The 24,727-nt window shown below is 38.7% G+C and overlaps 1 protein-coding gene across 1 annotated transcript in view; it reads left to right on the forward strand.

The window, feature by feature from the left end:
- Positions 1 to 24,727, forward strand: part of DZIP1 (DAZ interacting zinc finger protein 1) — a 69,632-nt gene that overhangs the window by 42,948 nt on the left and 1,957 nt on the right. The window contains exons 7-18 of the mRNA XM_019663850.1: positions 141 to 281; positions 737 to 785; positions 1,956 to 2,012; positions 3,485 to 3,541; positions 9,031 to 9,090; positions 14,472 to 14,611; positions 18,192 to 18,354; positions 18,647 to 18,776; positions 19,368 to 19,421; positions 20,806 to 20,996; positions 22,390 to 22,520; positions 23,734 to 23,908. Of these exons, the coding sequence (XP_019519395.1) occupies positions 141 to 281; positions 737 to 785; positions 1,956 to 2,012; positions 3,485 to 3,541; positions 9,031 to 9,090; positions 14,472 to 14,611; positions 18,192 to 18,354; positions 18,647 to 18,776; positions 19,368 to 19,421; positions 20,806 to 20,996; positions 22,390 to 22,520; positions 23,734 to 23,908 (1,348 nt within the window). The remainder of the gene's footprint in view (positions 1 to 140; positions 282 to 736; positions 786 to 1,955; positions 2,013 to 3,484; positions 3,542 to 9,030; positions 9,091 to 14,471; positions 14,612 to 18,191; positions 18,355 to 18,646; positions 18,777 to 19,367; positions 19,422 to 20,805; positions 20,997 to 22,389; positions 22,521 to 23,733; positions 23,909 to 24,727) is intronic.

Here is a 24,727-nt window from a genome sequence, read left to right on the forward strand (position 1 = left end):
ATCAAAGATTTACTCAGTGACTTAATGTGCACAGATAACATAAAACCAGCAAAGAAAGCAGGGCATGTCCATAGAGACTGCAGAAGACGTTTTACATGCACATTGTAGACTGGTGCCTGTCTTAATTTTTTTTTTTCCAGCTCCTGTCATATATAGATAAACTTCGAACCTCAGTGATAGATGATCTAAATGCGAGTAATGTTTCCTACAAGAAAAGAATAGATGAACTGAGGCAGAGGCTTCAGGAACAGAAGGAACTGATTACCACTCAGAGACAACAGGTATTGGGGCTACATAGAGGCACTATTTTTCTTGAAGCACTGCAATCTATCTAAGGACATGTGCTTTTATTTTAGAACATTTGTAAGTTGGGGAAGATAAAGAAGATGGACTATATTTTTTCCCCTGTGGCTGTTTGTAAAAGTAAATCCAATCATATACTTTTTAAAAGGTATTTTAAAATATGGTAGAGCAGATTTACTCCATTAGAATTCAGAAAAAAAAAATTGAAGGTAAATAAGAATTTCTTTTGCTAATTTCTTTGAGAAGCAGCCCAATCCAGGTGCTGCTTTCATAAAACTTTTGCCTCTTTGTCTTTAAAGTCCGTGTGTTCTTTTTTGTGTTTTGGAGGATTTGGTGAAAAGGTTAAATTACTAAGTCCAGTATCTGTCCATTATCCAGTATGTCCCTATCTAATTTCAAGCATGTATCGCTAGAAGACTGTTTTTCTTTGCAGATTAAAGAGTTTACCAGTAAACCATTGAACAGTGTCATTGAACCCAAAGGTAGGTAGACCGGGATCCTGGTGCTGGAGGCAAGGCGGTCCTCCCTAACCATTTGCTGGGCATCAGAAGAATGTGGGGCCCCGATGTTTTATGGGTGCTCAGATGGCATTCCTCTAGTTATTTTAATTTGGGAGATCTGTTACCACATCCCAGCAAGTTGAAGTATTTTACATACCTAAACTATTATTGAATGGTCTCCTGTATTTCTTTATCAGGATATTGTTATGCACATAATATATGCTCAGTAATTATTTACCTCTGGACTCATGTGCAATAGGTGGATTATGATTAAAGGCACAGGGTCCAGAGACAGGCTGGGCCCAACTTGCATCTCTGGCACTTTATAGCTTTGTGTGTCTCCGCCTCAGTTTCTTCAGCTCTAAAGCTGGAATATTAATAGTAACTACATCATGGGCTTGTTACAGGGATGACATGGGAGGGCATTTGAAAAGTGCACCTATTAAACATTCATTAGTGTTAGCTTTTGTTATTGATATTAAACTCAATTCTAAAATGCTATAGAGGCTTGAGGCATTATTCTTAATTGTAGTTGGTTGGGGTTAAAGGTTTGTTCTAAGTGTGGTGAAGGTATTATGCAACCTACTGACTGTAGCAATGATAGCCACCCATTTCCGTATCATTCAAGAGCTAGTCTGGAAGGGAGACTGGGATTCAGATGTACAGTCTCACAATAAAGCATAAAGCTTGCCTCCTGCCTGGTCCCCTTCCAAGGGGTCCCAGTCTTGGTTCCTGCATGTCTTGGGGCTCTTAAGGCATCTTTGTCTATTTGAGAGATAGTAACTGGGATTGGTGATGGGTGTATGAGCTGGGTTTCCTCTGTTTCCAGGTGCCACAGGAGGTACATTAATCTACACACTCATTTCCCTCTTGTTTTGAGAGAAAGGTTTGGGAAGGGCCGTGGTTCCCTATAACTTCTCTTAGCATGAGAGCAGATAGAGGAATACCTGTATATTTACTTAGATAGTAAATATTTAACTAAAAAGTGGTTTTAAAAAAAGTTGGCTTTATAAGGATTTCTGTTAAACATCTTTATTGGGTGAGTTGCAATGTGTTGTTAAATTTTGTTGATTGTTTTCTGGGGGGGGGGAAAGATTAGGATAAGCGCCGGCTTGTGATTTTTGTTATTAATTCATCATTTTGTTATTTCAGGGAATCCTTCAACCTGGCAAATTTTTGAATCTAAGTCAACTGGCCCAGCTGTACCTAGTAAGTTTCTGTAATAAGCTCAGGGTTCTAAACATATTTTTAAAGTGCTAAACCAATACATAACTTCGCTTATTGTTTTTAGAGACGATTTTTTGGAAAACAGTGTTTGGAGATTACATAATGATTTATTTTGATTCCTGGCTTTGACCTAGTTCTAAAACCTAAGATTGTAAACATCCATGTGACTTGGTGGGGATTTATTAGCCATACCTATAATTTTGCAGTTCGCCTAACACAGGGATGACTACAAATTCGTTGGCAATTCTCCGGTTTGTACTTTTAGGGTTCCCACGGTAATAGACTGGGTGAAGGTGAGACTATGTGGTGGCCACCACATTTTGGTATCACCCAGACTCGGTGCTGCAGGCTTTGGACCGATGTTCCCTCTGTCACTCGCTTGAGTTCAGCTCAGCACAGCTGTCTCCCAGAGCTGTCAGGATTCGGCTCTAATCCCAACAGGCATAATCTGTGCAGTTTAGACATGGACAGATTGTTTTCTTAACAATAGTTAAATAGTTGAGATATTTTTGTATCCATTCAGGAAAGTGGAAGGGTGGAAGAAATAAAGGAGCAGGTGATCCTGCACAAGAGAAGGCATGTGTGTGAACAGGGATCTGAATACTAGGGGTTGGGAGGAGGGCCTGGACTGAGGCTGGGCACCAAGCAATGCTTTTCATCTGGTCCCAGCACCATGCAATGATGAAAGGACATTGATGAGCGTGTTTGGGAATTTGGCACAACGGACGGGAAAATGCTAATGGTTGTAACCGCTCAGTCTTCTCAGATGCTTCTTGAGGACTCTCAAGGTTGTTTTTGGAAGCTGAGGAGGTTAAGAGGTGCTGAGGAGGAGAGCGTAGTTTAAGAGCCAAGAGCAGGGCGATGGGGAGAGTAGAAGCTGGACTTATATCTTATGAAATAAAGAAAAAAATACATTTTGGAGAAGGATGGAAAGGTTAGAGGGCACTCAATTATTATTGTTTACACTTTAATTATATGTGGCACAATACTGGAACAATGTTGTGTTCCGATGAAACTTTATTTATAAAAACAGGCGGTGGGCTGGTATGTCCCATGGGCTACAGTTTTCCAAACCCAGTAACTTCTACTGGGTTTTCAGAGGTTCTCTCTGGTTTGCTGTTTCTTAAAATTAACCAGCCTAAAATAATCAATATCCCAAAGAGGCATGTTTTGGGGTGGCAAATTCTGCTCCTCTTTATGCAAGTCCATAAATACACTAAAACCCATTGAATTGTATATTTTAAAAGGGTGTGAATTATATTTCAATAAAGCTATTATTAAAAAATCGGTTTAGATTAGTTGGTAATAGCTTTGTCATTTAAAACATTTGTCCCTTATGGTCTGTATATATCTTGACTAATTTGAGGAGTATTTGGTTATCATCATGTTCAAGTGCTTACGCTTTTCATTGTGGAACCCTAAGAGATTTGGGGTTTTTTTCTGTGCTGTTTCAGTGAATGCTCCCGCCCCACAGACTTTGGATGCTAAGTCAAGTCTAACAGTGGCACATGGTAAGTTTCAGCAAAGTCTCAGCATTTTTTATGTGTCGTTTCCACCCTGAGTTAGATAACTTATTAACTGAAAGTGCTCTTCTGTGGGGGTAATTATGCAAAACAGTTAATAAAACGTCAGTCTTCCTATGTAATAGTGTAAATCAAATATACCCACCAAAGTCATACTGCATAAAATGTTCACATTGCTTGACTCACGAGCAGAGATTTTAACTTTGAGTACTACTTTGATTGTTTATGATTTTTGGTGGAAAGTAGTAGGTGTTGGGTAAGAGGGTGACTTTCTACTAGACCAGCCAACCAGCATATGCCCCAGGGCATATGTGATTGTTTTCATAACTTTCAATGTGGCAGCAAGTCACCTTTTTAAAACAAACAGTTTCAGCGATTGGTTGGGAAAACCTAGAAAAGACATGTGATGGAAACCAAAGTAAAAAAGTAGGAACCACTGGATGAAATTGCTGCCAGGATTCTGTTGTTGGACCATTGGGGTGATACTTGTGATTAGCATCTTCCAATAGATAGGGTGAATATTTGTGGCCATATTTTACTTTTACCTAATTGAGGTGCTTATACTTTTTGTAGGATTTTAAAAAATATGTTGTTTTCCTATGATCTGCTATAGATTACAAATGAATTAAGATGGGAGGGGGACCATCTTTTTTCCTGTTTTACCTAATGATTACCTCATTCCACATTTGTTTTTTATAGCCTTTTAACTAGACTTAAATCCATGATCGGTCAAGTCAGATTTTTTTGTCTTCATAAGTATTGTGGTCTGTATATGATGGCTTTTGTAATTATCCTTTTCACTCACTGAATTACTTACTCATGAAGTATTTATTGCCCCATATTTTTTTTTCTAAGATCATTTTAGGTGGATCAGATCCCTTGAGCATGTGTTCACAATATGTAATGCATAAATTCTCCACATATTAGATGTTATTATTTATAAATGTTTAGAACATGGAGTTTTGTTTTTTTAGTTTTTTTTAACCTTTGGACCAGTAACAAATACGATATATGTTGGACTTATCTAAATTTGCTTTAATATTGAATATGCAAGATAATTTTCTCTGGCATTATTCTCTATTCATATTATTGTATGTCAGGTGTAAAATTTACCTGTTGCCTCCCTTTTTGGGGTTGATTTTTGTAAAGCATTGCTGGCCACTTCTCTTTTGTACTTCAACTTTCATTTGGTTTCTCTTTCTTTTCTTGTCTACTTTGTTCTAGTTAGCTTTCTGTAATGACATTACACAAGGTCCATATTTTCTTTGTTTTATATTTTTGGTGCCTGATAAAGGACACACAACAACACCTATGCTTTCCTATCTGGGGTTAACTCAAGGGTCCTAACGAATCTGTTGGTTCTAAAGCAGTGTGTTGCTTATGGACCCTGCCCTGAGTGGGTCAGGGCTGCATGACTCTTGCTGGCATCTTCTGGGATTGAAATGCTAGTTTTAAATGCCCGCCAGACCTGGCACGGGGCCTGCAGCCCTTGGATTGGGATCAAAGCCGATTTGTGAGCATCTCCATGGGCAGGAGCGAGGAGGAGGCTTGTCTGGGGCTCACTGAGCCATGGCTGGGGGTGGGGGCGCAGGGAGGGTTAGTCATGTATTGCCTAACATTAATTAGCCCGATTACCTCTCTGTCTTTCCTTTTGTTCCATCTAAAAGCTTGATGAAGTTCTTTACCATGAAAAATGTCAGGATTACTCATTGTCTTAGGTTGGGTTTCCCGGGAAACAAGCTCAGGTGGAGATTTGCAGAGGGGAGGTTTTTTGGGCAGTGTTTCAGACAACAGCTGCGAAAGAAGCAGGACTGAGAGGAAGGGGATGTTAAACCAAGATTCGGCTACAATGGAGCCCTCGGCAGGTCTTACCAGGAGCTTCAGACCTGGGATGACACTTTAGAATTTTCATGGATTGAGGTGATGAGTTATCAGATATGGATTGCCCCAGGAAAGGGCATGTGGGGTGCAGAGAGGCTGCTGCCTTCAGCTGAGATGCAGCAAAAAGTAGAAGAAAAAGGTAGCAGGAAAGCGCTAGATATGAATTAATGGTGCAGGATAATTATTTGGCTGGGCATAGAGTATGCAGAAGAGATTTGAAGGAAATAAGGTTGGTCGAGACTGTACCTGGCAACCATTGAGTTGACTACATCTGTTCAGGGCTGTTCCTGTGGTATTGTGTAGCTGATGAATATCCTGAGGTTGAGTATGCCTGGATTGGAGATCGGGTCTTTGGGAGCTTAGCCTGACCAGAGTGTGTTCAAACAATCAGAGCTGGGGAGACCAGTTGGAGATGTTAGTAATAGTCTATGTGAGATTCCTCACCTAGGAATCGGGGTGTGATAATGAAACAAGAGGGAGTGGATATAACAGTTGTTCAGTGGAATTGGTGGAAAGGCTGGAGAAGTGATTGGGGGACAAGGGTGAGGAAAAGGGCAGAACGTGAGGAGCTCAGATACTGGATGGGCTGAAGTACTGTTTTTAGAACCCAGAAGACAAACCCAGCGAGGACCAGTAAGGAGGCATCATGGTGTCGTGGCCAACAGCCTGGATTTTGGAAGCAGGCAGTCTGGATTCACAGTCGATTCATGAAACCATAGGCTTAGGTTTCCTCACCTGCCAAAACGGGAGAATAATGGCTACTTCGGTGGGCTGTGGGAAGGGTCGAACGGGGCAGGGCCTTTAGGTACTGGCTAAAAGTTAGCTTTAAGAGTAAGGGATGCTGAAGTCCAACAAAGTAGGCTGGTGGGAGAAAGGACCGAGTAGAGATGTGAGAGATTTTCTTAAGGAGGTAATGTTAGGAAACTGATAGAAGGATTTTTCTGGAAGCCGTCAGCAAGTTCAGGGCAAGACTCAAGCCTCCCAGTGTTTCAGCTATCCCCGTGGAGATCTCAGCTCAGGACAGGGACTGGGACTTTTGGAGGGCTGGCCCTGTGGCTTAGAAAGCATGAGAATGGCAGTCCCTTCCCTCCCCACTTGGGACATCAGCCTGCTTGTTTCGGGAGCTGGGGTCTGGTTGACCTCACTCCTTTAGCCTCTGTAGTAGGAGCCCGGGTTCAGGATCTACCCCTCCCCCACGACCCTGCCCTATGCACCACAGCAGGAAAAGTCAGAATTTTGACAGTTTATCCTGACTCAAGAGAAATAAATCACAAGATTATCCCTGCAATATAATGATAATAAACATGCATTTGATGACTTTTTGAGATTTTATAGAACTTTTCCACATAACCTTATTTTTGTTGTTTTCATGAAGTACAATAAAATAAAAACCATGTGACTTAAAACACCTGAAATTAATTATCATCCTAAAAGTCCAATTTTCAGCAGTTCAAACTACTAAAATAGTCTATTTGTATAACTTTAAATCTTAATGCTGAATAACAACTTTGAAAACACATGTTTGATGTTCAGCAGTTGTGGTACATGGATGGACTTAAATGCTCCTTAGCCATGTTCCTGTTTAAAATCAAAGTGGACTCCTACTTACTAATAGACTGTGATCCAAAAGTTAACTTGAGAGCCAGCCGAGTGGCATGTTGGTTAAGAGGTGGCTTGGGACACCAGCTATGAGCAGCAGGGCCCTGGTTCAGATCCCACATGAGGGCCAGTGAAGCTGCCCTCTACAGCTAAGATGGTGAACAACAGCTCAACCTGGAGCTGGGCTGCCGTGAGTCACCAGCGATGGCCGTAGGCTGCAGCGGGGCTGGCTGGCAGCTGGCGTGCGCTTTCGTGAGCTGCCGTGAGTGGCTGTCTAATGGCCGGCGAGTGACTGCCTCACCTGGGAAGAGCGCAATGATAATACCAACATGGGCCAGTAAAGCGACGTCCTCCACAACTAGACTGAAGAACAAAAGGACAGCAACTTGTCTGTTCCCCTTCCCCGATTCCCCAACGCTGTTCCCCTCCCCCAATTTCCCAATAAAATGTTTAAAAAAAATTTTTTTTAAAGTTAACTTGAAAGTAGTTTAAAATGTATTTCTTCCATACAGTCACTATTAGATATGTTGACTAAGGTTGCTTAGCCAAGCTATAACACCTTATTTATATATACCTAAATATAACATGTATAGTTATTTGTATATACCAGTATATACAGAGGGTGCCAAAAAAAATGTATACATATTTTAAGAAAGGAAAAAACTATTAAAATTATGCTGATGGTAAGCACTTTGAGCACCTCTTGTAATTACAGAAGTCAAACGTGACTTGTATTCATCTTTCGTTATTCGTATATATTGAGTATTACAATTTTAAAACAGTTTTTTCCTTTCTTAAAATGTGTGTACATTTTTTTGGCACCCTCTGTATGTGTGTGTTTGTCTGTGTATATTTGTATATGCCTAAAATAGAGTACCAGAAATACCTTCAGACCTTCAATGTAGTGGGTATTTAATCTGAACTGATACATGCAAAACATTTAGATCTGTGCCTGGCAACCTGGTGAGCGCTCAGAAATTGTTGTACATTGTTATCCTTGCTTTTCACCTACTCTGGGGTTTGGTAGTGGAATGAAATGACCTCTGTCCTGTGGGTGCAGGTGGAGAGCTCCCTGAGGGTTGCCCTGTGTCAGTATTCAAGCTAAAGATGGGTGAACCATGCCCCCCCTAAGCCAGACCTCCTGGTTGCATTTCATTCCACGTCTAATGCCTGACTACCAAGGTTTGACCTTTAGCCAGAACCTGACTTTCCCCATGAAGGAACTTTTTCTTTATTGGTAGGATGGCCAGTTGGCTTTATCCATGTCTCCCTCAGGTTTCCTTGTGTCTACATAGTAACCTTTCCCTAGGAAGTCACCCAGAGGCCTCATCTCCCCTGCCACTGGTCTGGGGTGGCGTTGGGAAAAGCCCATCTTCATCTGTCTGCAGCCTTGCTCTGGTCACTCTCCAGAACTAGGTCTTGAAACGTGGAGACATGGAGGTGTTTAAAAATGGGTCTTAGTCCTGCTGCTGACCCTAGGGCCACCTGTCCTTGTCCTTTACTATCCTGGTCCTACCACTTGAAGACCCTGAGGCTATCAAGAAGTAGGAATCCCAGGGACCCGGGAATTTTTTTATGTTTTTATTTTTGGGAATTGAAATATTTTCCATAATTTTCTATTGAGCCACCTGATCAAAATATTTTATAAGGAAAGTATTTATAAAGATAACTGAAGAAGATCTTTTGCAGTTGTGTCCTTGTGCATTAAAAGAATCATATCAGGCACAAGGTTGATGAGTGACAAACTTTAAATTAATTATTTAAAAATATAATTTCCTGAGAGTGGAGTTCATAGAAAATACATAGAAAGAGAAGATACCATGAAAAAATGAGCAGCATTAACCGACTGCCTCAGTATATTTTTCCCAGTAAATTCTTGCTATTTTACACATGATTAAAATACTATGGAACTATATCTTTCAAAATTGTTTGACAGTAAACTAATTTTACTTTGCTGTTGTCCTATTTGTACTATTCTTATTTTTCCTCATTAATAGAACAGGCATTCTCATCGCACATACTGGAACCAATAGAAGAACTTTCAGAGGAAGAAAAAGGTAACAAAGGGCTTGATCAGGGTTTATACCTGCATAGATTATATTTAAATAAAACCCAAGCCTTGAAAATACGATCCAGTGGTTTTTTATCACACTATATCAAAATTAAGGAAGATGTTTAGGTTTGGATTATATTTTCAGTCTACATAGTATTTTGTCACCTTACTCCCCTAATATAAAGTTATATTTTTGCCCTGCTTTACTGTATTCTTAGCATATGAATAAGAAATTTCCTGTGTCAGAGAACTTGAAAAAAAAATTAAAGCCTTTATGTCAATGCAGATATTTTCTGAACAGATGACAGTTGACACACATGTGTTGTATGTCAGATGATACAAAAATATTTGTATCATAGTAGTTATTTCTCATACCCTGAACCTGTGAAATGAATGGGCGAAGTGCCCACTTTGAAAATTATCTTTAATAGAAAGGAAAGCATAATATTTAAGTTCTGACTATGGAATATTTATGTGCAAAGTAATATATTTTGGTGGAATTTGCAAGCTGTTACTGGTTTGGGGAGATAATTAAAATTATTACTGCTTATTCATTTTATTTTGCAGTTCTAAAAATTATTTTCTATTCATTTTTTGAGGCTTATGAAATTTGTTTACATTAATAATATTTTCAAATGCTAAACTTCTAGTTCCTAAAAAAAATTAGATTTGAATCAGTTTATCATGATTTTCTCCTTTGTAATAATGCTTTACCATATATATCAATTGTTTAGGAGAAAGCAAATTGTTAATATCTATATGGGCTCTGGCTTGTCAGAAAAGTCATGACGCATGTTTGCAACAGATAGCGCTAGTTCATTTTTGGGAGTACTAGAGTCATTCACATCTATGTTATTGCTATGTCATTTGACAGCTGATAGTTCTAGCTTCATTCTAAAAACAAATTGAGCGATTTGGTTGAGTTTTGGAGATTTTACAACAAGTTGAAGATGGAAGACCAAACTGTGCATTTTTGCCATATCTTAATGTTTCCTTCCATAAAGGAAACACACATCAAGCTTGTGAAAATTTGCATAAAGTTTACAGTGTCAATGCTCTACAAGAACATCAGTGTCAACGATGGTTCATGAAATTCCGTGCTGGTGATTTTTATCTCAATGACGCTCCTCGGTCAGGGAGGCCCACTGAGGTTGATAAAGACAAAATAAAGTCATTGATTGAGTCAAACCCACATTACACAACACGAGAGATTGCAGAAATATTGACCATCCTTCATTCAAGTGTTCATGACCACCTGAAGAAGCTGGGATACTTAAGCAAGCTCAATATTTGGGTTCTGCATGAACTCAAAGAAGTTCATTTGATGGCACGTATAAACATCTGCAATATACTCGTCAAATGTCAGGAAAACAATCCTATTTTGAAGCGACTGATAACTGGTGATGAGAAGTGGATTGTTTACAACAATGTGGTACACAAACAGTCTTGGTCCCAACGTGATGATTTGCCTCAAATGACATTGAAAGCAGACATTCATCAGAGGAAGGTTATGCTCTCAGTGTGGTGAGATTTTAAAGGTATCGTATTTTTCGAGTTTCTACCAAGGAACCAAACAATTGGAATGTGTACTGTCGGCAATTGGACAGTTTCAACAAATCCATTATCCAGAAAGGTCCAGAGCTTGTTAATTGTAAAGTAGTTGTGTTCCATCGCAACAACGTGAGACCACACACAGGTTTGATCACTCATCAAAAATTATTGGAGCTTGGATGGGATGTGCTGCCACACCCACCATACTCGCCTGATCTTGCGCCCTCAGACTTCCACTTGTTTTGCTCTCTTCAAAACTCCTTGCGTGGTATAACGTTCAATTCAGATGAGGCTGTAAATCAGCACCTTGTTCAGTTTTTCACAAAGACAGGTCCTTCTATGAACAAGGAATTATGAAGCTCACTGAAAGATAGCAAAAGGTTATTGAACAAAATGGGCAATATATCATTGGTCTTTGTTCTTTATATAAATAAATGACCTTTGAAAAACATAGACAAAATACGTCATGACTTTTCTGACAACCCAATAGTTAGGATACGTAAAATATATATTCTAATATGTAAAGCCATAATATTTCTCATAACTTCTGTGTTCTCTAGACTTTTACCAAAATTTTTTAAACAAAGCTACAAATTGAGAAGTGACAAAATCAGGCATATCCATAATATCCGCATGATTTGTAAGTTCATTTTGCTTTCAAGTAACATGCTTTCTCTTTCTTACACATCATTTATTGATGTCTGAAACACAACATATCGTATTCTCTGAAGAATCTATAAAATATGTCAGGAGGTTCATAGAAAACGTCCAAAATTTTGGAACCAGAGCCTCGGGTCATATAGTTCACATTCATTTAAAAAATGAGTCAGCTAATATCTAAGAGGAATCCTGATTTGTCCACCATCATCACCACTTGGGCTCCAGGTTACACCCACTATATCATTCTGCCCATGTTTCCTTTCGAGTTTTTCTACCCAGAACACGTGATGCTTGAGTTTGGGATCATTGACAGCAAACACCATCATTGGTTGTTGCCACACTTGGGGAACTAGGGCAAGAAAGAAAATAATCTTTGCCACCCTCCATGGGCTCAGACAGCTCTAGTGGGAGATAAGATAAGGCTGAGGACCACCAAAAACATCCCAGAGTCCAAGTATACCATTACAGAAACTGACTGCATCCTTCTAGTGGTGGATTAATTTCCACCAATAAATTCCTCAGTTTGTGCTACCATTTTGCAGATAATGCCTGTGCAGCTAATTAGCATTAGCTAATGCCTCAGGCAGTGGCTTGCAAACCAAGAAGTAACTCATATGAGACTATTTCTTCATCCTTATTTTTTGGCAGTTGTGTAGAGGCTTGCTTGATCTTACTGTTTATAGGACATAGGAATGTGAAGGCCAGGAGGGATCTTAGAGGCCATTTTAGTATTCAGAAATTTGAAATAGGGGTTTAGGAGCTTACTTCAAGTCATTGAGTTTAATTAGTGACAGGGCTGGAATTAAGCCCAGGGTTTCTGCTTTCCGTAGTTCTATGCAAAGAACAAAGTGATGGAGAGAGGCAAGCTGGCCCAGGCTCTGCAGGAGTAGCTTGGCGGCCTTAGCGGAAGTCTCTTTTACCTCTAGTTTTGGTGTCCTCATGTGAAAAATGAGGAGGTTCGTTACCAGATGATAAAGACCTTTCCAACCCAGAAATTCTGCTTCTGTTTTTGTTTTTTACTGTTTGCTTTATGCTGCAATGATTTGCTTACCATAAATGGTATATTGCTCATCTGATAGAACTAATCACATGTGTGGGCTGTTGTGCATCGGCCATCTGCTTGCGTATGCTTTAACATTTTTAACTGAAGAAAATGCTGATCTCCAGAAAGTTTTGTTTTGTTGCTCTTGGTAAGCAATAGGTGCTCTAACTAAAATCTTCAGCTGTTGTTTGCTTTCTAGCGATTAACTCCACCTTTACATAAAAACTTTATTATTGTTATTTTTCCTGTCCGTTCTACCTTTCTCTTGCTTCCGTCAGCCAGCTCCAGCCTTGTAAGAGTCTTTTTTACCAAGGGTTTTCTAAGTATTTGTAAATGGCTTTCCAAAGCAAGCACCAACATATAAAGCAAATTTGAGGACAGAGGGAAATGTTTAATCTGTAGTCATTGGGGGAAACTCAGTCACCAAAATGAACTTGTCGTCAGGGTTGAGGGTAAACCCGGACCAATCAGCACGTGAATTCAACGACTGCTATCAAAGGCCTACGACTCTCGTAAGCTGTAGCCAAGCCATTCTTGGCATCGCTTGACCCTTGCATGTGCCCCCATGTCCCGGAGCAGACAGGGCCCAGGCTTCTTCTTCAGCCTGTGCTTCCGTGTAGTTCCTGTTATATCCCAGATATTGGCCAAAAATTATCTCTGCGTAATTGGAGCAGGAGGTATATCTATTTCAATGGCAGTACCATGACTCCAGGCTGTCTCTTGGTACCTCTTTTTATTTTTAGCCCTAGATAGTTGTAGACTCGATGGCTAACTAGCAGCCAACCTCTGCGAAACAGCCTCTAGATTTTGATGGATTGTCAGTTCCTAGGCCAAAAGTGATTTTTTTAGGTGGTTTCAGAATATTGGAAAACAATGGTGGGAAAAGAGCAGCAAATGTACTGAAAATATATAATTTAAGATTGCTTCTGATTTTTAGTCATAGGTGATCATGTAAAATTTTATCATTTTGACTTAGCAAAGTACAGAAAATATCAGCACGTAGCATTTTTCCTCCTGTGTAATGTACAAATATTAATTTGACTAATTTTGCTGTCGGCAAAACCATTTATTAATGAATAGAAATATTCTTTACTACTGAAATTGAATTGGTGTTTAGAAAACATCATAACCAAAGGCATTTTGTTTAAGATCTACAAATCCAGGTGCTGTGAGTACCTAAACATCCGTCCCATCTACTGAGAGGTGGATGAGGCCAGGGAAGAATGGAGTGTCTGTGGGGACCTGCCTGCAGCCCAGACCTAGGCAATGGCATTTGGTGCCAACTCTATTGGGTGAAACATCCCTGTCTGAAGATTAGAAGATGAGACTCCAAAATGATAATATCATTGTTATATTCTCCCAGATCTGCCTTTGGACATTCACTAAGGGTCTAAACTGCCCAGCATTTTGTCCCTTTCAAGTTTTTTGCCATAACTTTTTCAAGGTCGTGTGATTATGCCCTTCTCTAAATTCTCTTGAACTAGACTTTTTTGCGGGGGGGTGGGGGGGCGGTGAATAAAAGGAATAGGGAAGGACATGTTAGGAGAATCTGGCCTGTTATTTTTTTCTTTGTTTTTAATTATGGGTTGTTTTAAACAAAATATACTTTTCCTAAGACTTCTGTTAATCTCTTCTTCATTTGGTGAATATTTTAAGAGGGCTAATTTCACATTTTAAAATTTTATAGAAACTTCTAAATTTATTATATAAAAACTTATTTAAAATAAATCAAACATTTTCTTCATAAAATGATACATAAATTCTAACTGAATTTAGGAGAGATGAATTATTCAGGAAATAGTAAAATAATTTTAGAAGAAAACCTTAAACTTCTACATAAGTTTTTTCCATTGTGCTTCTTTAGAAATGCATTTCTTGCATTACTTATGTAGCTATAATTTAGTTGTGATCAAAAAGAGTCTTTAAAGACACTTAAAAGTTTTGAAACTTAAAGTTCTAAAACAATACTTAAAGCATTATATATTGTGCAGAATGACTAAAACATCCCCAAACTTAAAAACATTACAAATGCTTACTTGCTGTTTCAAATTTGTGTTTTTTATCATTTTCTGCTTGGAAATGTAATATATGTTTAATTGTTTTTGAACACATTTTTAAAAACCTCATTTCAGGAAGGGAAAATGAACAGAAATTAAATAACAAGATCAATTTAAGCAAAGCTTTGAAGAATAACCCCTCTCTCACTAAAGAAATCAGAACAGTCTTGGAACAGAGTCTGGTGGAGAAGTTGGAAACCTTGGGGATTAATGCAGTAAGTTCATTCATTTTTGGAACATTTGCTAGTTTTGTTTTCTAAATAAGAAAGGACCCGAGAAGGGAAGAAGGCATGTCAGTTTTGTCCACATTTGGAGAATGGAGCTTAATGGGACATGATTTATCGCTCACTTAGAAGCCATTCGCTGTGTGCCTGGCACCTTTCTAAGAGCTTTACAAATATTAACTCATTTAAACATAGAAACAAATCTCTGAGGTAAGTGACAATATTGTCTCGATTTTACAGAGGGTTAAGTAACTTGCTTCAGGTCACACCGGCTAGTAATGAAGGAGCCAGGGCTTGTATCTAGGCAGTTGCAGTGCTGCTTACATTCTGCTGTTAACTCCACGTTGTTGCCTATTATAAAATAGCTCTTAGGCAATACTTGTGAAATGAATGGATGAATAAATTGTATTTCATGTTGTTGTCAGATTGAATAATTCCGGTACAACATGTTGTATATATTCTTTGCTTTTTACATTTTTATTGACATACATAAAATATATAAATCTTAAGTGAACAATTTAAATTTATATACTTAACATGTATGTATTTGTCTGTGCATGTGTGCATATATGGAGGGTGCCAAAAAAATGAATACACATTTTAAGAAAGGAAAAAACTGTATTAAAATTGTAATACTCAATATATACCGATACAAAAAATGAATACAAGTCACATTTGACTTCTGCAATTACAAGAGCTGCTCAAAGTGGTTACATCAGCATCCAGACACCTCTGATTACGGTGAACTACTGCTTGAGCAACACTGACCAAAGTGTCCACTTGTATACATTTTTTTGGCACCCCCAGTATGTATGTGTATGCAAAAGTATATACATACGTGTGTGCATAGGTACATGCACATGTATGTATGTGCATACATATGCATGTTTATGTATAATATGTGTATTTGTCTGTGCACATATGTATCTGTGTCCATATGCATGTGGGTATATGTATAGGTATGTGTGTATACACGTCTCCCTGTATATATACATATGTGTATATATGGATTTGTATGTACATGTTTCTGTGTGTGTGTGTATGATCTGTAACTCCACCCAGCTCAAGAGGTTAATCATTTCTAATACCCTAGAAGACTCCCTTTTGAATTTCAATATTACTCAATATCATCCCCTAGTCTTCAACAAGAAGTAATATCTATTCTGACTTAGTTTTGCTTGTTATTGAGCCGCAAATGAATGAAGTCATACATCACGTCATATTTTGTATATGACTTCTTTTGCTTATGATTTTGTCTATAAGATTCATACCTATTGTTTTATTTAGAAATAGTTTGTGGTGTAGTATTCTGTTGTCTAAATATACTATATTTTATCTATTCTCCTGTTGATAGATGCTCAGATTTCTAGTTTGGGGCTCTTTTTGGCCATTGCATCCTTGTACATGTCTTTTGATGGACACAGGCATTCCTTTCTCTTGGATATACCAGGGGGTGCCCAAAAAATGTATACAAGTGGACACTTTGGTCAACATTGCTCAAGCAGTAGTTCACTGTAATCAGAAGTGTCTGGACGCTGATAGTAACCACTTTGAGCACCTCTTGTAATTTCAGAAATCAAACGTGACTTATATTCATCTTTTGTTATCAGTGTATATTGAGTATTACAATTTTAATGTAGTTTTCCTTTCTTAAAATGTGTATGCATTTTTTCGGCATCCTCTGTATATCTGGGAATGAAATTGCTTAGTCTTAAGCATATACATGATTAGTTTTAGTAGGTATAGCTAAATAGTTTTTCAAAGTGTTTATACCAGTTTATACCACCCCTATCAGTGTGTGAGAGTTTCAGTTGCTTCACATTTTTCACCACCTCTTTGTGTTGTCAGTCTTTTAAATTTCCACATGGACTCTTTGCAGGTGGGTTTTGGCCATGCTGAGGACAGTGGAAATCCAGCGCATTCATGAATCAGTAGTTCTTATGCGAATTGTTTCTTGAATGTGTAGTTTTCATGTTGGTTATTTGCATGTGGTTTTGGAGTTTTACGTTTTATTTGGGAGATTTCTTTTCATCCCAAGATTATAAAAACGTTCTATATTTTTTCCCTAATGCTTGAATAGATTTTCTGGGTTTTGCTGTTGTTGTTGTTTGGTTTATGTGGGCTTTAACAATTAAGTTAGGAAACAATAAGTTGGAGATCTAATCTTTTTTCCACCTGGGTCAGTTGTCGCAAAATCATTTGATGAATAATCCATTCTTCCCTCATTTATTTCAAGTGGCATTTTTATCATATAGCAAATTCCTATCTTTGGATTTTTTTCTTTTTTTTTTTTTTTGGATTTTCAGCTGTTTTACCCTGCTTTTTTGTATTCCTTTGCCAACACCACGCTGACAAAGCTACTGCTTTGTATTTTATGTCTGCTGTAGGCCATGCCTTCTTCATTAGTTTTCTTATTTCAAAACTTTGGCAGCTCTTCCATACTGTTTTCCAGTGAACTTCAGAAATAGCTTCTGCAGTTCCAGAATAACCCTTATTAGGAGTCTGATTGGAATTGCCTTAAATTTTGTATGATTAATTAGGAAGGACTGATATTAGTACGGTATTGGCTATTTCCATTCAGCTACCGGGGATAGGAAGACAGGCATTGGACAGCTGCTCACACAGACAAGTGGTGGGTCCATGACGAGTGACTGGAGAATGTGAAATGAAGGATAAGCAGAGGGGGGCTGAATAAATGAGGCTGCAGAAAACTTCTTCTTGAAGGTGGCACTTGATTTGATGATGGAGATTTCTATCCTGGGCAACTGGGCAGATGGTGGGGCCACTTTCTATGACAGGAAAAACTGAGGGAAGGGGAAGAGGGGATATGGGAGTGTGTGTGTGTGACACTGTTATTGAATAAACAGCCCTTCAACTAGTTTCCTTCTGCCTAAATTCCCATCAAATCCAGATAAATTTTCTCAAATTACTTCTGTAATTATGCTATTTTCATAATTGAGAACCTCTGGCTTTCTTTTACCTGTGGAATAACCTTTAAGCTTTTCATTTCAGCATTTAGTCTCCTTTTTTGATCTCCTGGCCCATTCCTTTGTAGCATTAGCCACTGGAAGCACCTTGACAATTTCTGCCCAAATGCCTGTGTTTCCTGCAAGGTGCCCCCACCACAATCCCTACCCATCTGGACCACTCCCTTGTTTCTACGTGTATGACTCCATCCATCCTACAGGGCCCGGCCCCCTAAAGCCTTCTCCAGCCACTAGGGCCTTTGATAGCCTCTCTCTGTAGAACTCCTCTAGCCCTTGTGGACTCATTCAGTCCTTATCACACACCTTGCACTGTTGGTTAACCAGTTATACACAGTCACACACATGCCTTCTGTGCATTCACAGCCAATCATGGCTAACTAGTCTTATATAATCAGCACACGCGTTGCATCTCCCAGTACACTGTGAGCTCCTGTTGGGGCCCGCACAGTGTGTTATATATTGGGCGTCCTCCACCTTATATGCAGCAGTAAGGATGAAAGGTTGGCACAGTTAATGCTTACAAATGTCCATGAAATGAAAAGCCTCCCAGGATAATTGATTAACTTAACATTTTATTCCTTAAGGATATACGTGGCATTCCAAGTGATCAATTGAATAGAGTGCTAAGAGCCGTGGAATCAGCGAGACATGATCGAGAAAGACAACTACCTAACATTCAGCAAATTCGAGACTTCCTTGAACATCAGGTCAGCTGTAAAATTAAGGAGAGAACATTAGCATCTTCAGGTGAGCCTGTTACCGGCTGCCATTTCATTTTTGCCGATGGAAGTGAAATTCAACAACCCTTTCATAATTTGAAATGGTTCACAAACTTTGGCACTTAATTTGCAACTCTATTACTGTTTGCACCATTAAATGTTAGGTCTTGGGTTTCACTTTTACATTTAAGAAAATCCCTGTAGTGTGGGCTCTAGACTCTAGACAGATTTGCTCATTTCAATGCCAGAGCAAACAGTGTTGTAGACTTTTCTTCTGCTTTTCATGCAAAGCAGACTCATGCATGGCTCTACTATTCCAGACAGGTACAGTGCTTCTCAAGCGGACACCTCTTCAACTGGAGAAATACCCAAGGCAATACAGCTTCCTCCCAAAAACAGACAATTGGTTAGACAAAGACCTGTTTTTACTGATAGGACATCTGTTCCAAAGTGAGTATTTCCCAAACCTGACATTTATTAATGATCTTTGTCAGCTCAGGTTGCTGCTACAAGATACCATAGACTGGGTGGCTCAAACAACAGCGCTTTATTTTCTCACACTTTTGGAAGCTGGAGTCCAAGATGAGGGCGCCGGCCTACTCAGGTTCTGGTGAGGGTTCTCTCCCTGGGCTTGCAGACGGCTGTCTTCTCACTGTGTCTTCACACGACAGGGAGGGTGAGCTCTGGTCTCGCTTCCTCTTCTTATAAGGACATTAATCGCCTCGTGGGGGCCCCACCCTCATGACGCCGAATACATCTAATCACTTCCCAAAAGGCCCCATCTCCAAATATCATCACAGTGGGGATTAGGGCCTCAATGTACGAATTTTAGGGGGACACAAACATTCAGCCCACAACATTTAACCCAACAGAGAATCACACTTGTAATTCCTACACATCTCCCATTGGTGCTGGGAGACTTGTTGCTCACTTTGTTTAATATACATTAAAAGCAAAAATCACCAATTCCATAGAAATTTATGTTAAACTACATAATTTATTTGTGCTGTTTAGAAATAGTGTTTTTTTTTTGTTTTCTAGAAGTAAGAAAAATATCATAGAAGACCATTTTCCCAGAAAGTCTTCAACTATTACGTGAGTACTTAGGCGGGGGAGGACATTTAAATAATTCTTTTCACCAAACATTGCTTTCTTTGTAAATTAATATACTTATTGTGGTTAACTAAAGCCCTCATTAGTAAATATTATACTTTGTTATTCCTTTGTGATGTGTCTTTGTTTCTTTTATCAGTTATTACATAAGCTAATAGCACTTATCACATTGTGGCCTCCCTTAAGAAGTAGGAACCCCCCCGAATCATTTCCAGTATCCCTCTCAGTGGCCAGTAATTTTCAGTAACCTTGATAAATTAAATGAATGATGTTGCCTTTTAATAAAGGCTGGATCCATGATAGTGTGGTCAGATGTTATTTTAGTGTTCTAGCTCCTTGATAATGAAGTTGATAATGGCCCTAGACCTTGCTTTCTTAGGATACTAAGAATCCTGGCTCAGTCATTAACTGTGTGCCACTGACTCAATTGTTTACCTGCCTGAAGCTTCAGTTTTCGTATCTGTAATGTAGGGTGATGCTGCCTTTCCCACAGGATAGTTCTAAAAATTTAATGAGAATACATGAAAAGGGCATGGCCTCAGTGCTTGTGGGTACTCAATAAGTTATAGGTATATTATTGTTATTAATTATGAGTAAAACTAATTTTATAATTGAATTTCGTCATTGACTTATTCTAGAGATAATTGATGCTATCAATCTCTTCATTGAAGCATTGTATGTGTCTTTGTGTGTGTGTGTATGTATATATATATATATATGATAATATAATATAGTAGAGACAATGTAAATAATGATTTACCCTTCAAAAGCACTTTTCATGTACATAAACTCATGGGGAGAGCCTTATTTCATGGCATATAGTGTAGTATAACTGAACATAGTCTGGAATTTAAGTGTTCAATGAGTATTTTTTTAATGAATCAACACTGCTCTGAACTTGTATTTCACTTTAAAATGGGGTGATTATACAAACGAGACTGTATATGTAAAAGCATTTTGTAAGGTGCAGTGTTAAACTAAGTTATAAGTAACGATACTATTTCAAAAGATGGAGTAGTTTTATTGCAGAAAATGCCTTTTTCCTACTGAGAAATATTTGTTCTTAAGTGTGTAAAAACCAAGAATGTTAAAAATATACAAGTTTGGATTTAGGGAACTGTCCTAACTTCAGTCCATTTTGTTAAATATGCTCTGTGGTTGGCAGGTCTGGATGCCAGATGATTCTTCAGCCTTTTGATGTAAGTCCTAGGCCTTGCCACCACCTTGTTCTGTGGCCACACAGGCTTTTGTTTGTTATGCTCCCTAGGAATTACCTGCGAAAGTTCTCACCACTTTAAGAGGCATAGCATTTGTAAATCCTGAAACTTAGAAAACAGCGCCCTCTGTTTGGATTTTTATTACCTAGGACCTCTCCCTTCAGTTCAGAGGACGAGTTAGATGATGAGGACTTCATCCAGGCATACACATCTCCAGACTTACTTCCTGTGCAGTCATCTAAAAGCAAGAGTAGCTTTGGCAGGAAAACTGTCAAGAGTGACACCGACTGGACTGAGGGCAGTGAAATTGAAGACTCTGATATTTCTCCCAAGCCCACAGGTGAGCTTTTATCATTGAAAATGCTTTTGGAAATGTTGTTTTGACAGTGGTTCTCAACTAGGGGCAGTGTGAGCTGGAGAAGTGTTCGAGGAAAGAACGGGGCTAATCCAAAAGCCACTGCTGCGTAAGGAAAATGGACAGGGCTTAGCAACGAATTGATATTCAAGTGGAAGGAGGGGTCAGGGATGCCTAGGTGTATTAGTTTCCTAGGGCTGCCATAACCAGTACCACACTCTGGGTGGTTTAAATTTATTGTCTCACAGCTCCTGAGGCTGGAAGGCCAAAATCAATGCTGGCAGAGTTGGTTCCTTCTGGGGGCCGTAAGGAAGGAACTGTGTCTTTGTTCTTGGCTTATAGATGGCCATCTTCCTATGTTTCATCACATCACCTTCCCTTAGAGAGTGCATCTATGTTCAAATTTCCCGTTTTTGTTAAGGACACCAGTCATATTGGATTAGGGCCCACCCTAATGACTTCACTTTAACTTGATTACCTCTTGAAAGGCCCGAACTCTAAATAAGGTCACATTCTGAGGTACTGAGGTTGGGACTTCAACATATGAATTTGGAGAGACACAATTCAACCCATAACACTGGGTGACTATGAGAATACATTCATTCTGCTGCCTTTTGGAGATGGGGCAATTCTAAAGAATATAAGGTCCGCCGGGCGCGGTGGCGCGCGCCTGTAGTCCTAGCTACTCGGGAGGCTGAGGCTGGAGGATCGCTTGAGTCCAGGAGTTCTGGGCTGTAGTGCGCTATGCCGATCGGGTGTCCGCACTAAGTTCGGCATCAATATGGTGACCCACCCCCCACCCGGGAGCGGGGGTCCACCAGGAAAAAAAAAAAGAATATAAGGTCCAAGTCTGTGACTACTATTAATTTGCTGAAGAGAAGTGGTACTGAAGGTTCATTTTTTAAAAAGGAAATTCTGTTTAATGTAATTTAAAATATATATGTTTTAACCATATCAGATGTAATTAATTGGTTATATTGTATATAATTTGTGTATACCATTTATTTATATAATTATGTAAAATATAACTAACTCATTTTAAAATAATATTTTTTTGAAAATACCATTTGAATATTCCATTCATGCAAGTCATCTCACTGAAATTAAAGTTTCTGATCAGTACTTGAACGAGACCATCCTTCTTTGATTTAAAATGGAAATTTCATTGCTTCTGGCCTAGAGGATCATTATTTCTTTAAAGGAATTATAAGTATTTAATATAAATTTTTTTACCCTAAAACTACATCAGTTGAGTTAATTTTATTAATATATAACTATTGGCAAAGCTTAAGACTCAGAGTTGCTTGTAAGGTTATTTTAAAACTTAAGATAGATACCATTTTGTGAAAACTTTTCCTATTTTCTATTGGTTGTTTAGGAACCTCCATTAAAACATTAACTGAAAAAGTCGAAAAGACGGTTTCAAATCACAGAAATGTGAATAAGCCAGTTGGTGGAATTAATATTGCTGAAGCGTTCCTCAAAAGAGAATTAAAAGAAGAGCTAAAGGTGAAATCATTTTTACTTGCTAAACACACACAGAGAAGTTCATTTTTTAATGAATACATCTTAATTTTACTTTTCATACTAAGATATAAAACAAATATAATCATTTAGTATAGTAGAGGTTGAGACGTTTTGCCTTTTCTTGTTTTCAGTATTGCCTTTCTTTTCATTCCATAGAGAATCAGATATTGGAATGATAACTGGTAATAATACAGCATATGCTTATCAAGCTTTACAGGTTTTCAAAATCCTGTCACGTGTATTATTTGATGCTTACAGATATTAGATGGTTTGTACACAGAAACTTGTGACTGGCTAGAACCTAGGGCCTCCAGATCTGAGTCCAGGGGCTTTTCTGCTACCGTGGTGTGACCTGGGAGTAAAAGAGGGCCTTTTCAGGGTTTAGCCCAACTTGGGAGCTGGAGCTGGTTGGAGAAAAGCTTCAGCAGGAGGTGTGAACCGAGTTGACTGCAGAGTCTGAGGTCTTCTTCCTGAATAGAGGCGAGGCCCTAACACATTCTGAGCATCTCCAACACCTAGGCCACGGGAAGTGTTTCTGTGGATGGAGATCTCCCGTTCTATTTCTGGGCACAGCTCATGTGTGTTGACCGGATCTTCCAATAATAGTCGTCCTTTTCTTAATTTTTCACTTACATTAGATTTCTTTCTTCTCCTGTTCATCTATGGAATCCACAGCATTTTGTCAGACTATTGGCTTGTGTTACGCAAGCCAACTCTGACACAGAGCTGAGTCACTGAGAGACAAAGGGCCTGGTAGAGATGCCTGCTCCTTCCGGTTAGGGGCGGATTCTGTGGGGCCCTTGTGTGATGTCTCCTATGGTAAAATGTGATATTATCACAGAGTAAAAGCTCCAAAGCCAGCCTAGCTCCTACCTGGGGAGCACCCTGACTCTACTTCTAAAATGTCGTTTTTCTGGAATTTTCTAAACTCATGATTGGTAGGTTATGAAACATAGATTTCCATGGCAAGAAACAAAAAAGAGGTTTTTCCCTCCAATTTCAAAACACGGATTTGCAGATCCATTTCATTGCACTCTAGAAATGACCAGATGAGGGGTCCTCTGAGGTGCTGAACTTCTTCTTTTATTACTTAAAAAAAGTAATAAGCTGAGTCTGGCCAACAAAATGATTGCGGGGCTCTAACATGTGCCATTTCTTGAAGAAACAGTAATTATTCTCCATGTATTTCTTTCAGTACGCAGATGTGGATGATGATGACTGGGACATATCATCACTAGAGGAAGAAAAATTGGGGGGGAAAAAAACCGGGAAAGAACAGAAAGAATCTCCACCTGTGAAAAATGAATCAACTTCTACTCAAATGCCAAGTGCCTGGGGTGTATCAAATCTTAAAGGACCAAAGGGAGAAGGTTCGCTGCTATTGTGTCTTGTAGAAGCTCAGTCCATTTTCCAATTATTTGCATCTCATGTTTATAAATATCTGATGAAACTGTGCTGATATATCATCAGATAAAAACACTTCGTTGGCATAACAACGATCTTGATGCTTTCTTTATGTTATTTTAGTAAGGACTAAAATTAGTATATATTTATGAATTATTTTCATTTAGTTTTAGGCCTAATATTTAGTCTTTAAAATTTTTTTATAAAAACAAAAATGTTATTTTTGAAAATGCCCACATATACTCTTTTTGCAGGTACCCCATAGAAATTAAAATTTCTGATCATATACTTGAATGAAGCCATTCTTCTGGAAGTCTTCTCATATTATTCTGTTTACATATTGAATATTTTTCTTTATTTTCTTTGAAGGATGTTTTCTCTTGTAGCGTTGTAACCAGTGGCATGAATTATAAATGAAACCATTAGTTGAAACTGTTCTTGCTGTCCTAGTGTCTGGATAAGCCCAGTAACTTCACTGTTGATACATTAAATTTTTTAAATTAGAAAATGTAATTTATATATTTTTTAAAGTAATTCTTGCACATAATAAAAGTCAAGTCATACAGAGGGCTTTGCCATACCACCTCTCATCAATGCTGTGTTAGGGTCTCTGATGAGTAATTCCTTGTCTGTGAGTAACAGGGTTAGACCACTATTTCTCGACTTACCAACTTTACACATTAACTGTTGACATGTTGCTAAGACACATGAGGAATTGGCCCATTTTCTTCACTCACTACACATCTCATGCCCCCTCTTCGGTATTTTTGTGCCCCTATTTGTAA

The sequence above is a fragment of the Hipposideros armiger genome, unplaced genomic scaffold (genome assembly GCF_001890085.2).
Source record: "Hipposideros armiger isolate ML-2016 unplaced genomic scaffold, ASM189008v1 scaffold_407, whole genome shotgun sequence".
Classification (NCBI taxonomy): Eukaryota; Metazoa; Chordata; class Mammalia; order Chiroptera; family Hipposideridae; genus Hipposideros; species Hipposideros armiger.